The 14688-nt window shown below is 37.8% G+C and overlaps 4 protein-coding genes across 4 annotated transcripts; 3 read left to right on the top strand and 1 right to left on the bottom strand.

Moving 5' to 3' along the window:
- The first annotated feature begins 436 nt into the window (after window positions 1-436).
- Window positions 437-994, top strand: LOC111800992 (copper transporter 4-like). Its single transcript, XM_023684939.1, has one exon. It carries the CDS (start codon window positions 466-468, stop codon window positions 928-930), a length of 465 nt encoding a protein of 154 aa, XP_023540707.1. The 5' UTR covers window positions 437-465; the 3' UTR covers window positions 931-994.
- A 762-nt stretch (window positions 995-1756) lies between these two features.
- On the bottom strand, window positions 1757-3723 carry LOC111800546. Its single transcript, XM_023684296.1, has 5 exons — window positions 3272-3723; window positions 2904-3188; window positions 2499-2784; window positions 2217-2336; window positions 1757-2135 (listed from the first exon to the last, which is right to left on the bottom strand). Exons 1-5 carry the CDS (start codon window positions 3587-3589, stop codon window positions 2023-2025), a joined length of 1122 nt encoding a protein of 373 aa, XP_023540064.1. The 5' UTR covers window positions 3590-3723; the 3' UTR covers window positions 1757-2022.
- Window positions 3724-6556: 2833 nt separating this feature from the next.
- LOC111800547 (universal stress protein PHOS32) lies at window positions 6557-7569 on the top strand. Its single transcript, XM_023684297.1, has 4 exons — window positions 6557-6852; window positions 6931-7040; window positions 7127-7245; window positions 7337-7569. Exons 1-4 carry the CDS (start codon window positions 6678-6680, stop codon window positions 7425-7427), a joined length of 495 nt encoding a protein of 164 aa, XP_023540065.1. The 5' UTR covers window positions 6557-6677; the 3' UTR covers window positions 7428-7569.
- Window positions 7570-8536: 967 nt separating this feature from the next.
- Window positions 8537-11726, top strand: LOC111800543 (rop guanine nucleotide exchange factor 7-like). Its single transcript, XM_023684291.1, has 7 exons — window positions 8537-9340; window positions 9461-9577; window positions 9655-9809; window positions 9886-9960; window positions 10528-10806; window positions 10880-11209; window positions 11281-11726. The coding sequence occupies exons 1-7, from the start codon at window positions 8821-8823 to the stop codon at window positions 11575-11577; spliced, it is 1773 nt and encodes a 590-aa protein (XP_023540059.1). The 5' UTR covers window positions 8537-8820; the 3' UTR covers window positions 11578-11726.
- The last annotated feature ends 2962 nt before the right edge of the window (window positions 11727-14688 follow it).

Raw genomic sequence — 14688 nt, 5'->3', positions numbered from 1 at the left:
AAAAAAAAAAAAAAAAAAAAAAAAAAAAAAAAAAAAAAAAAAAAAAAAAAAAAAAAAAAAATCCAAACAATTTAATCATGTATTTGTAACGGCTCCTATATTTAAATAGTAAATTAAAGTAAATCACAGATTTTACCAAAAAATATTATATAAAAACTTGTCAGAAGGTAGAATTTAATTTTCGCTAATATATATATATTCGAAACCTTTCGTTCCAGCAGTGAAGAAGATGTTATTTCGGTCTTAACTTTGCGCAGGAGGATCGCTTCAAGGCGAGTCATGGAATCTGAATGACGTAGGCCTCAACTCCATTTACACGCGCACGTGCATTTCACACGCATTACTTTTCAATAGGCCTTGTCCAAACAACCGCAGTGAACCACACGCGCTTTTCCAGATTTTAAACCCCCCCATGGTTTCGCCCAAAACAGTCCTCGTTCAAAAAAGTCCCGTAGTAAAGGAGCAATGATGGCTCTGAAAACGACGTCTCACCACAACCTCGGCGCCGTGCCGCCACCGGCGGTGGAGACGAATCCCGCCACGACAAACAATGCCGGGAAGACGGTGGTGCATAAGACATTATACTGGGGCCATGATGCTCAAGTCCTGTTCACCGGCTGGCCCGGTACCAACTCCGCTATGTACGCATTGGCGGTGATTTTCGTGTTCGTTTTGGCGGTGTTCGTGGAATGGCTTACTTATTTAAACTTCATGAAGCAAAGCGCCGACAATGTGTTGACGGTGGTGCTGCAGACCGCGATACACGCAGTACGTACTGGTTTGAACTATATGGTGATATTATCAGTGATGTCGTTCAACGGCGGGATCTTCCTGGCGGCGGTCGGTGGCCACGCAGTGGGCTTCGTTCTGTTCAGAGCCCGAGTCAAAAGAAAGGCCGAGTCCGATTCCCCCAAGCCCAATGGACCATGAACATTCTAATACGAGCCTAGCTCATGCGCACCTTTCCCTTTATTTTGCCATCATATCAATAAATAAATATATATTTAATTTTAATTTGTTTAGAGCCATATTTATTTAGTCATTTTACACCATTTGAAGGGCGGTGAGATATTTGTGTAGGCAGGTAGGTCGGTCGGTGGAAATAGAGGGCGGGAAAGTCAAAAAGGAAGGAAGATGCTGAAAATTAAGGGGGAAGGCATTGTGATGAGATGGAATCGAGGACTTAAAAGACGAGGAGAGTGCGCGTAGATAGCCATCCGTAGTGCGCGCCATGTGCGGGTTCTTACGTGACAGATGACACTGCACGTCCCTCCACATTAACGCCTCCTTCATCCATCCACACGCCCCACTACGCCTCCCTCCACTTTCTCCTCATTTTCTCCCATTTAGTGCTAAAAAAAAATCTAATTTTGTTCGAGATGTCTCGTATCAATAGAGATAGTATGAGAGAACGTGAGACTCACTTCCAATAAAATAGATGAGCTTTGAATCAATGATTAAAAAATGAATGGAGAAAGATGAACATCTGCCACGTGGAAAGCGGGCGACACGGAGGGTTGAAGAAGGGTGAAGGGGTAGGCAGGGCAGATAAATGGGAGATTCTTCCATCTTAAGCAAAGTATTATTCTCTCCCAATCAAACTCCTTATCCATCCACATAATTTCAATTAACCAACGGAATTCCATGCTTTAACTAATAACTATGATTAATGAATACAGCAAATGGGGAGGGAGGGTGGACTTGTGAGAGTCTGAAAAAGGTGCCCCCCAAGGCCACAATGCAGCAGCACATGGGCTTTTATGGAATCTAGAATTTCTTTTATTGACACAAAAAGAGGTGGAAAATACACTCTGTTTTCTGGATCCACCCTTGTTCTTCACTTTGACTGAGTGACCTTAGTCCCTCACCCAAACAAAAAATAAACTAAATCACTTGCTCTCTTAACTTATTTTTGTCTATTCCTTCTCTAAATCTAACCACAAATATCATAATATCTTCATCTTTACCAATTCTGTACTGTGTCGCAATCCCGAACTAACTTCCTATAGTGACGGTTTAGTTTCAGTAAGTCCATTCTTGGGGAAGCTTGATTTCATTCTCTGTTGCTGCCTGCCGACGGCTGTTGCGTTTTTGATAATTTGCACCGCGGTTGAATTGCAGCCTCAGCAGAACATCTACAACAGCAAAACACAGAACTAATCAGACGGGGATTGATTCCTGTGTTCATAACAATTAGAGGGTGGATTCTATTTTACCGTTATCTGAATTGAATCGTGCGGCGGCGACGGGTTGAAGATGGGGTTGACTGCAAATGTCTTCGAGGTTAAGATTCAGGGCTTGCATCACTCTGGCAGGAACCAACACCGTAGGACAATCTGTGGGTCGAAAAGGGAACTCGTGATTTAGTTTAATTCATTACCAAACATAAATTCGTGTAAAATTGGTGAGGTTGAAGAATTTAATGCCCTCTTCCTTTACCAAACTGTTTCCATATGAGCATAATTAAGCTTTTAGGAAGATGAAAGTAGAGGACGGACCTGGCTTTCTTCTCTGTTGAGAATGAGTGGCGGTATGGCGAGGCAAAAATACACCAGTTCCAGCGCATTCCCTTTTGCCGCCTGGTGTTCCAACAAACAGAGCCCTCGCACCGGCGCCCTGTGGCGGTTGACGCCATGGAGATGACGACAATCCCCGACCGCTCCTCATTCCGTTATGAACTATTTGATGGATCTGTTGTTGTTGATACCCTGCATGATAATTTATCTGCTCAGCGACGGTCAGGTTTTGTCGCTGCATAATTTCCTTCTGTTGTAGATGCTGAAACTGCGAAAGAATATTGAATCCAATAACGAACCGAAATAGACGGCTAATTCAACAGAAACACAGATCTCAACTGAAAAATTAATTTAAATCGCACAAAGGAGTTGAGATGAGAGATTTACTTGCATAGCCTGCAACTGCTGGTAGAACCCGGTATCGGAGCTCGAGTTCTTCACTGGAACAGAAACTTGAGGTGTTCCTCTGTTTTGATGAACAACTCCATGATTCTCCGTCATTCGCATCCTCGCTACTTGTCCTGCAGCCGCATGCAGCAGATCCCATGTAGCCGGCGGAGATGGAACCTTACAATTGCTTTTAGGACTTCCTCGACTAGAACCTTGACTACAGCCACTACCACTCCCCATATCGCAGAGAGTCGACTGTGGAGATCCAGCCAAAACTCTTTCCTGAAAAAAAAAACCTAAAGATTAGACATAAAATTAACAGAGCAACCATCAAAAATCAAATCGAATCAGCTTCGAGTTGAAACCTTAGCATTATCAGAATCAAGACCATCATCAACGGTGGAGCGAGCCATATGAAGAGTCAATCCAGCGACAATATCCTCCAGATCACTCTCCGTCTCACTCGAACCCTTCAACGATTCAGCAGTAGAACTAAAATCCGAAAATCCACCAAAAGTCCCAAACTCAAGCGGAAACGACGGCCGTCCAGACTGAAAAGCAGTCGAACCGAACGAATTCCGGCCATTGTTCTTATTAGTAGCAGAACTCTCTTGGTCGTCATCATCGTCAGAAAGAAACTGAGGAGGAAGCCAAAACTCGCCGTCGTCTAAACTCTCAGCCATCACCACCGACCAATTACAACACCAAATCGTTACAGTAAGGAGAAAGAAACAGAGAAAACCAAGAAATTCTGAAACACAGAAGAGAATCGAAGAAGATGAAGGGAGGCAGAGATTTAAAAGAAAGGGTTTCTTTATAGCAAAAAAAAGGAAACGAATTTTTATAGAAAAAGGAAATAAAATAAAATAAAATAAAAATAATAATAAAAATAAAAATAAAAATAAAAATAATATACACATAATTAGAGGGGCAAGGGGCGAGTGTAACTACGTGCACCTTCATTTGTAAAGCGTCCCTTCCACAAAGCTTGCGCCAGTTGGCGTTGGCGCCACTATTATTAAATTTTTAATTTTTTAAATTTTAAATAAATAAATTAAATTAATTAATAATAAAAATGACGTAGCGGTAGTAGGGCCCATATAGGAAGTAAACCTAGGGTTGGCGCCCAGTGGTAACTGTCATGTAACGTGAAAATAGGCAGCCGCACTGCAGAGGTGAGGTTAGTGTACCCCACCCTAACCGCCTTTTACTTTTTACTTTTACTTTTACATTACAGTTAAAACAAAAAAGTAAAAAGCATAATAAATTATAACAAAACACAGTGACGGCGTACGTTAGCGCAGGTCAAAGAAAGTACAGATTCCAGGCAAAACTGTAATTAATTGTAATGAATTTCATAAATAGGCTCCCAAAATTAAATATATTTTCATAAGAGGAAAATAGGCATAAGAATTTAATTTATAATAAATACATATTTATTTAAAAGGAAAGCCGCATGCAATATTTGTACACAAAAAAACTTACCTTCAAATAATAACCGCGTTGTATTAGCCAATCAAATCCAATTAGTAAATATTATTTACAGAAAATAAATGTAATTATTTTTATAAAATACTTAAATTACAAGCAACATACATAAAAAGAGAATCTTTTGGCGAGATAGCACGAACACACCGTGATTCTTCACGCAACCGAGTTTCTAATAAAGTGAATATGAAAAAGGGAAAAAAAAATCAAAATAAAGAGATAAATATAAAATAAAATAGAAAAAGGAGGATCATTGGATTGGATACGGTATTAATTTTGGTATTAATTTTTAAAAGCGTACAAGAAATATATTGTGATATTTTTTTTAACCTATAGTACAAAAACTTACCTTATGAATTAATTTTATGTATATATGTTAAAATAAAATGAAATTTAAAATACAAATGTTTATTATTTATTATATTTTATTCCTAGGTCCATCCTTGTCTTATTTGTGTTGTGGTCAATGACAAAATTAATTAAACTAGGTCGTCAGCCACAACCACATGTTCCGCCATCGTCATGTTATATTTTTATTCCTTTTTTCTAATTAATTTTTTAAATTCAAGTGGGAGTTTAATTCGGCTAAAACGGTGGAAATTAAATGAAATACCCGCCGGAATTCGGGGGGAATTAGCGGGTAATTTGATGTTTATGATTGGGTCGGTCGGGTCGGGTCGGTATCGGGTTTTGGGCTCATGTGAAAAGTGAATATATTTCTCTGTCTTGCTGGCTTCCAACCATCACACATGAGGGATATTTTAAAAATATAAACAATTTCAAAATTTAATAAATATTTATAGCATTAGATATGACTTTTATGTGCTATCAGTACTATAGTCTTCTTCAAATAAATAAATAAATAATAATAATAAAACAGTTACTGCAAGATCTATATATATATATATATCTCTGCACCAAAATGTGAACCAGTGAGATCTCACGTTAATTAGAAGCGAAAATTAAGTCTTTTTATAAGGTTACAAAAACCTCTCCTAACAAACTTATTATAAGATTGTGAAGTTGTTGGGGGACATGTAACAGACCAAAATAGATAATATCTACTAAGGTGACTTAGATTGTTACCGATGGTATCAGAGTCAGTTGTTAGGTGATGTGCCAATGAGTGGTCTTAGAATAGATTGTATCTATACATAATAAGATAATATACTAATTTACTTGTTTTTACTCTAATTTTTTTTTACAATGGATAAAAGAGAATCTACAATTTATTGGTTTATTACCAAATCTATAATTTACTGGTTTGTTATCATGTATCAAGTCTCTGTAATTCTCATTATACACATCTATAAATACATGAGATAGTCTCGTATAAGTAACAATGCCACTCAACATAGCAGGTGGGACTCTGAGATAGAATGTGAGATCTCATATCTGTTAGAAAAAGAAATAAAGGAGAAACGTAGTCGGTTAAGGGAGTGAATAGTAAGATTCTACACGGAAAGAGGAAAACAAAGTGAAAAACTTTCTGGAACAGACATGTTTTAAAACGGTAAGATGGTGAGATGATTTTAATGGGAATCCAATTCCCAATTTTGGCGTCATAGCGTTGTTTCAATTTCCCACCAGTCAAACTATGTAGTACACCACCTACCATTTCATTAATTCAATATAACCTTAAATCCTCGTCTTCCTCCTCGCCGCTTTAGTCTGCAACGAATTTCTCAAATCTCACCGACACTCGTCTTACAAATTAAATACTATTATTTAAAAAACATTAAATTTATTCTGGTTTGGTTTCGTAGAATTTTGAGACTGACGGTGGCCGACACATCGTACCATTGCGTTGTTACTTCCGTGTTTACTGCAATGATTGAACGTGTTTTCGGATCTTCCTCGTCGCCGACATCCATGTCTATTACCGGACAACTCTCCTTTTCTTAATGGACTCGGAAAGCCCATTTGAAAAGCCCAATGTTTGGGCCTTAAAAAGAAAAGCTCAAGGGTATTACAGTCATTATAGAAAGGACAGCACGGGAAGTTTCTGGGTAGATGCCTTTTGGGTTTGTCTCTCTAAACAAGGCATCTAAGGAATTAATTAATTAATTAATTAATTAATTAACTAATTAATTAGGAACTAAGCTCTATATCATGCACGTGATAAGCACGTGGATTACAACAATGAATTCCAAGATTTCCGTGCCGCGCTTGGCTCATTACTTGCAGCCATTTTGAAGCAATCTGCAGGTCCGCACAGAAGAAGAAGAAGAAGAAGAAGAAGAAGAAGAAGAAGAAGAAGAAGCAATCCCAGAAAGCACAACAATGGTGAAGGATCGGAAGATCGGAGTGGCTGTGGATTTCTCCAACAGCAGCAAAAACGCTCTCAAATGGGCGATCGACAACTTAGCCGACAAAGGCGACATTCTTTACATCATCTACGTTAACCCTAAATCACTCGATCAATCCGCGCCTCAGCTCTCCGCTGAATCCGGCTCTCGTCAGTAATCAACCTAATCCTTCTTTGTTCTCTTTCTGTTTTCACAATATCTTGACAATCCGGTTGCGTGTTTGACAGCTCTGATTCCGTTGTCTCAGTTTCGAGAGCCTGAAGTGTTGAAGAAGTACGATGTCGAAATCGACATTGAAGCCCTCGATATTCTCGACACTGGCTGTCGACAGAAAGAGGTAGCGATCTTGAATTTGCGACGCCTTGTTTAGTTTTCAAAGCATAAGTATAATGGATTAACATCGAAATTAACCTGCGATTTTAGATTACGGTTGTGTCGAAGCTTTACTGGGGAGATGCGAGGGAGAAAATTCTGGATGCGATTGAAGATCTGAAACTCGATTCTCTGGTAATGGGAAGCAGAGGACTGAGTACGATCCGAAGGTTTGTTTCCTTTTTCATCTTGTTGGAACGAATCGGATTTTGTAAGAGATGAACAATTGGTGATGTTTATTTTTTGTTTCTGGGAAAATAGGATTCTGCTTGGGAGTGTTAGCAATTACGTGATTACGCACGCTCCTTGCCCTGTGACAGTGGTGAAGGATTCGAACTTCAAGCATCATTAAGGCGTGCAATCGGTGATTTCTGGTTCGGTTCATTAATCCATTGATGTTGTTTATTTTGAAAATGCTGTTTGTGTTCTTGAGAAAACCTTGATGTTCTTGTTTGGAGAATAATAAAATGTTTTCGATGTTTAAGTTGAATCCATTGCTGGGGATTAGAACATTAATTATTGGTTGTTAAAATATTTTAAGCTAATTGGATAAGATAGGGGTCAGTATTATTTTATTCCAGAGCTGTCTCCTCCATGTGCTGTGTTTTCATAAGAACAAGTCCCTTGGCGTGATGCTTGTCCCATAAGAACAAGTCCCTTGGCGTGATGCTTGTCCCATAAGAACAAGTCCCTTGGCGTGATGCTTGTCCCAAAGTATAAAATCTGCTGACCATTTCACAAAAGTGGCCCAACGAATTGGATCCCATTCCTTTCAAGAAATTAATCTTATCCTCAAATTCAAATTCACCCAATTAACTCAACCGGTTACCTAGCAGAGATTTATTTGGACATTCTCTTTTAAGCTTTCGCAAAAGGTTTTAAATGCATATTCTAGAGAGGGAAGAGTTTTTTGGGCTTTTACAAGGTTTAAGACGTGTTTTCTAGAAAGAAGTTTCAACACCCCCATAAGGAATCTTTCGTTTCCGTCTAACCGATGTGAGATCTCACACTTCTCCCACTTGGGAGCCAGTGTCTTCTCACACACCCCTCAACTTTGATACCATTTGTAATAGTCCAAGCCCACCTGAGATCTCACCATTCACCCACTTAGGAGTAGTGTGTTCTCAACTTTGATACCATTTGTACCCACCACCGCTAGTACATATTATTCTCTTTGGATTTTTACTTTAGGCTACCCCTCCCCTCTCCCCTCTCCCAAAAAATATTACTATCTAAGAATATGTTAAAATAAATATTAGTTAAAAAATTGTATAATTTGAAAAACAATCCCTCAATTTGGCTTTGGTCTGAAGCGAGCCTCAAAATCAGGCACCAAACCACCGCAACGAACGCGAGCCATTTGGGAAGCCTCATTTGCTTGCACTTCCGGGCTCCAACCAACCAACAAACCAACCATCGTACTAATAATTAAAACTGACTACATTTGATCATATTGGTTTGATGATCCGTCAATTGCAAGACTTAACCTTAATCACCTTGCTTAAGTCATTTAATCTCCAAAGTAAAGCAACCGTAATTACTTTTAATGTAACATTACCGTAATCCCAATTCATTTTTTTTCAAATCAATTCAAATTCCGGGACCAGAGAGCAACACTTTCAAACCCCATTAATGGAGAAATAGGCTCTTCATGAGTTGAAGCAAGTTTTAATAATCATTTCATCCTCCACTACACGCATATAAACTACAAACTTAACCATGCTTCCTCTTCTAACTTCCCCCAAATGGACTTGATTTTCACCCACCAAGAAGAGAGACAACCTGTTCCAATTACCAATCATTCGCTTAACCGCACTGCCTCCGATCGTTTCAACCCATTCTTAACTCTGAGCTGCTGGGTTTCCAAATCTTCTCAAAAACTGCGTCATAGGGCTCGATTTTCATCTGGGTTTTGCTGCGGAGGGATGGAATACAAGGGAATGGTGGTGAATAACTCTACGTTTTGTTCTTCCCCTGTTTTTCTTGAACAAGTTGCGATCGAAACTGGAGAGAAATGCGATGGGTTTGGTGATGCACGTAAGGTGTTTGATGAAAAGACTGGGGTTGGGGAAACTAGTTTAAGTGATTCCAGTTCTGATTTGTTGTCATCGGAAGCAACAGGGCATGAAGGGCAGAGCCATGAGGAAGAGTCGTCGTTGTCGTCTTCTTCGTCGACTTTAATGGGGTGGCCTCTTCACCGGACGGCGGCTGAAGAGCGCAATTTTGACGACCAACAACTGGAAACACAAGTGTCACCAGTGTCAGGTATGTCTCTATTTACATCCAAATTTATAAGTAGTAAAATATTTGAACAAACTTGTAATTGTGGGAAAATAAGAAGCAAAAGAGGAATTTTGTTGAATTTGATGTGTTGTGGGGTTGCAGAGACAGAGATGATGAAGGAGAGGTTTGCAAAGCTGCTACTGGGAGAAGACATGTCAGGGTGTGGCAATGGAGTCTCTACTGCTTTGGCCATATCTAATGCCATCACCAATCTCTGTGGTATGCCCTCTCTTCATAAATTTTCATTACTTTTATACAAAGCTCTCATGCTTTGGTCGTCCAACATGAACTTGCAGCCACTCTATTCGGACAACTATGGAGATTACAACCTTTAGCCCCTCACATAAAAGCAATGTGGCAAAGAGAAATGGAATTGCTGCTATCTGTTACCAACCACATCGTCCAACTGATACCCCTTTCCCAAACATTCCCAGATGGAACCAAACTCGAGGTCCAAATTCAATACACATTTCTTAATCATCTCTTTTCCCAAATCCCATCATGATCTTCCTTCTTTGGCTCATCAGATAATGACTTCCCGCCCTCGTTCAGATCTCTACGTCAGTCTCCCAGCTCTTCGTAAGCTAGACCACATGCTGCTCGTAAGTGCTACGTATTCATCTTTGTATGTAAATTTGTTGGATGATGAAAGTTCCATGTCTGCTCATTTAGGGAATGATCATGGATTTATAATCAAGGAATACTCTCTCCATTGGTATAAGGCCTTTTGGGAAGCCCAAAGTAAAGCCACGAGAGCTTATTCTTAAAGTGGACAATATCATACCATTGTGGAGAGTCGTGTTCGTCTAATGATACGTGGTATCAGAGCCATGCTCTAAACTTAGTCGTGCCAATAGATTGGTAAATTCTCAAATGTCGAACAAAGGACTCCAAAAGAAAAGGAGTCGAGCCTCCTCGAAGGCAGTAAAAAATGACTAAGACTCCAAAGGAGTCGAGCCTCAATTAAGGGGAGGCGTACTTTGTTCGAAGGGAGGTGTTGGATGATGAAAGTCCCACATCGGCTATACTCTTTCCATTGGTATGAGGCCTTTTAAGGAAGTCCAAAGCAAAGCCACGAGAGTTTATGCTCAAAGTGGACGATATCATACCATGGTGGAGAGTCGGGTTCGTCTAACAAAATTAAATTTAAATTTGGTGTCATTTTGCAGGATATATTGGATAGTTTCGTTGACTCTGAGTTCTGGTACGTTGATCAAGGGATTCTTGCCGCCGCCGACGCCGATAGGTCTTCCTCGCGGCAAGAGGACAAGTGGTGGCTTCCGATCCCCAGAGTCCCGAGTGGATCAGGCCTCTCTGAAGCTGCAAGAAGGCAGCTGCAGCACAAGCGCGACAGCACTAACCAAATTCTCAAAGCTGTCATGGCTATCAACTCCCTTACTCTGGCCGACATGGATGTCCCTGCTTCATATCTGGAGGCAATTCCAAAAGTAAGCCAATTTTAAGTTTACAATCACTTCCCTTTCTGGGTTGAGTCTCAATTTAAGCATTAATCAATTTCAGAATGGACGAGGCAGCTTAGGAGAAGAAATTTACAGGTACATTTCGTCGGACGAATTTTCCCCTGTTTACGTATTGCAATGTCTAGATATCTCCTCCGAACACCAAGCCGTGGAGATAGCCAACCGAGTGGAGGCCGCAATGTACGCATGGCGGAATTCATCACGTTCCACTTCAAAATCGTCATGGGAAATGCTGAAAGAATTGGTAGTGGATGCAGAGAAGAGCCAAGTATTTGCAGAGAGAGCAGAGTCCTTACTCTTGTTCCTCAAACAACAGTTCCCCAATCTCCCTCAAACCAGCCTAGACATGAGTAAAATCCAATTCAACAAGGTCCAATTATCTCAATTTCCCACTTCAAATCTTCTACGAACACGATCTGAATTGGGTTGGTTTTGTTTCAGGATGTGGGGAAGGCCATTTTGGAGAGCTACTCAAGAGTGCTGGAGAGCTTGGCGTTCAACATTGTGGCTCGTATTGACGATTTGGTTTATGTGGATGATCTGACGAAGCATTCCGATCAAATTCCGGGGATTTCCCAACTGGGAGTTAGTGGTCGGATTCAATTCCCGGTGCCATTTTCCAGCTCCCCGTTCACCAAACCCAGTTTTTCGGCTGTGGATCTTGTTACCCTTGCCAAGGGTGGAACGCGATCGCCGATTCACAAAGATATGGTTCAACAACCAGAAAAATGTAAGTAGAACAGAGGACAAGATTATTAAATTTCAAAGATATGTAACATAATCTTTAATTGTATTACAAGGGTAAGGTTCACTTCTAAAAAGCATTTAATAGTGGTGAGTATCCTCACTTTTTACACAACAGTCCCAGGTTCCATCCTTGGCGATGAATATTTTCTTGTAAAAAGAATTTTATTTTATGAAAACGTTCGATTATCAAAATATTGTTGTAGTAACGCAGTGATTATCTTTGCCTCTAGAGGAGGCGACATATATCTTATTTTCTGATCAAGAGTGTAATGGCCATTAACATAATGATTCTCTCCTTTTTGCACTAAATAAATAAAAGTCACTTTTAAATTTTCCATACAATTTATTTGTCTGCCTTTTACACAATTATTCAAAAGCAACCCAATTCAAAATGCTATTTTTTTCACTCTAAAAACATTTTTGAGTTCGTTTATTATTATTTATGAGATATTAGGGTAAGTATTACGTCATTCCAACTGTCATAGACGTCGATTAATTCTCGAGTACAAAAATTCAATATTCTCCATTTTTTTTTAGTGTGCGACAGCTTTCCAAATATGACGATTAATTTTACTACGATTACGACCGGTTAAAACATAGATTGTGATAAGAAAAAAGTAAGTTTAATAGAATCAATTCGGGAGTTTGAAAATGGTTGTTTCATTATCAGAGTGTACTGTAAAGTAAAAGGTGAGACAAGAACATGCAAAGGCTAAAAAAGACCGGACTTGATTTGGTCGCATAAGTTCTAATCGATCGAAAATAATAATAAGTTGATATTATGGAGCTCCCACTGAGTTTGGGAAAATGGGTTTACTTTTCTCTTCTTTTAATATAATATAAAGATGGAAATTGAGACATTAAATTCACATGCCTTAATTTGATTCATGGTGTGTTCTATTGCAACACTCAACAACTATNTTTTTTTTTTTTTTTTTTTTTTTTTTTTTTTTTTTTTTTTTTTTTTTATCTTTTGTTATTGGATGGATGCATTCCATGTTGGGATGCCGACGTTGTTGTGTGTGGTATCAAACTCATGGATGGATGGGTATTACCAAAGTGCAACCAAGCTTTTGAAAACAAAATGGTACCAAATCCATTATGTTTGTAAAGTAGATGGTTTGATCCGGATTTAAGCATTAAATAACCTTTATTTTCCACTCAAAATGCATTAGTTTATATGGACCATATGCCAACTTGCATTTTCACCTTAATCATCCTCAATTTAGTTTAGTGTTTACTTTGCTTTGTGTCATTTAATTTAGTATAGTCATGTTGCAGATGATGCAAGAGAATATATTTGGGCCATCTGATGCTAAATTTATAATCTAAATCTATGTCTTGTGAGATCCCGCGTACATTGGTTGGAGAGGGGAATGAAACATTTACGTGGATACCTGTGATGTCCCACATTGGCTGGGGAGGAGAACAAATCACCCTTTATAAGAGTGTGGAAACCTCCCCTAGCAGATGCGTTTTAAATCCTTTAGGGGAAGCCCGAAAGGGAAAGCCCAAAGAAGACAATATCTACTAGCAGTGGATCGGGTCTTTACAAAACCTCTCTCTATTTGATGCATTCTAGAATCGTTGGTTTCTCTATTTGATGCGTTCTAGAATCATAAAGCTGATTATGATACCCAATGGATGGGCTAAAGTGAACAATATTTGGTAGTAGTGGGTTTGAGTTGTGTGTCAGCGAGAATGTTAGGCCCGTAAGGGAGATGGATTGTGATATCTCACATCGGTTGGAGAAGGGAACGAGTGTAGAAACTTCACCCCCTAACATGCCAAAGTGGACAATATTTGCTAGCGGTGAGCTTTTTACCAGTTTTATAAAAATTCTTACATTCAACACGCTTGTCTTAAGTAAACCATACATTATATAACTTTTTAAGAATTTTTCGAGAAAACATACAAATGAAGACTTACTCGTAGCTAAAGTGGTCATGTCGCAGTGATGCAAGAGAATGCCAAAATTAAAATTCTAAAATTTTGATCGAGTTTTATAATTAGATACAAAATTGAAAAAATCCGCTTAAATAATTATAAACTAATTAAATCTACTTAATGACTCTTATGTGGTTAATTTTATTTGGGTTAAAAAAATAGTTGAAATTAAGAGCATTTTGACCCAAATTCAAAGGATTTTAGGTCACAAGTTTCGTTCCTTCAAGTAATTATAATCGAATTATATGGATTTAACTTAATTCAAACTTATAATAATTGAGTTTATTAGATCACTTTTTTTTTATATTTTAAATTTGTTATTAAAAAACTATTATTTCAATTTTAATTATGGGTTCGATAATATATTGAAAACTGACAAAATTAAATATTAAATAGAATTAAATTTAAATGCTATATAAATAAAACATTAGGGGAGTCACTGCCTGTCACTGACCATTCACAATGGTATAATATTATCGCTTTAGGTTGAGGGTAATTTGGTAATTTTAATTTCTTTTAGATCTTTTGAGATTTTTATAAAGTAAATAAATCTAATATATATCTTTCTTTTTTTTAATATAATCTAAAAGAAAAGAAAATGATTATACACGAACGTGTTTTTTTCCCAAAACATTTTAGATTCTTTTAAGAAAAAAAGAAACATTTTTAATCATTTAAATTCAGTTGCAAAGTGAATGATCCTGAATTTTAGTAAGTTAATTGAGTGATTAAGAATAATCTTAATTATTATTCATTAAACTTCAAATCTTAATACTTTTCTTAAATCCTAACCGTTGATTATTTATTATTTTATTAATTAATAATTGAATTACAAAACAATTTATATATATTTATTAAATATTATAGAGAATAATATTATTAGGAAAAAGGGTGATGTGATTCTTTTATGGAATATAATTTTTATTTTCTTAATCCATTAAAACTCATTTTTCTAATTATATTTAGATACAAACTAAATAAAAAATAATCCATTGAAGAATAACTTTTAGAATTCCCATTTTTGTTTTGGTCCCAATTTTTTTTTTTTTACTTTTGAAAAATCTATAACTTTTTATAATAATAATAAAATAAAAAAACATCTCGATAATCTTGCATGATTTTAATATGTTTATAGACTGAAATACTAGAGATATT

Source organism: Cucurbita pepo, chromosome LG08, assembly GCF_002806865.2.
Source record: "Cucurbita pepo subsp. pepo cultivar mu-cu-16 chromosome LG08, ASM280686v2, whole genome shotgun sequence".
Taxonomy (NCBI): Eukaryota; Viridiplantae; Streptophyta; class Magnoliopsida; order Cucurbitales; family Cucurbitaceae; genus Cucurbita; species Cucurbita pepo.
The sequence above is the reverse complement of the archived record's forward strand: the minus strand, read 5'-3'. Positions and strand labels throughout refer to the sequence as shown.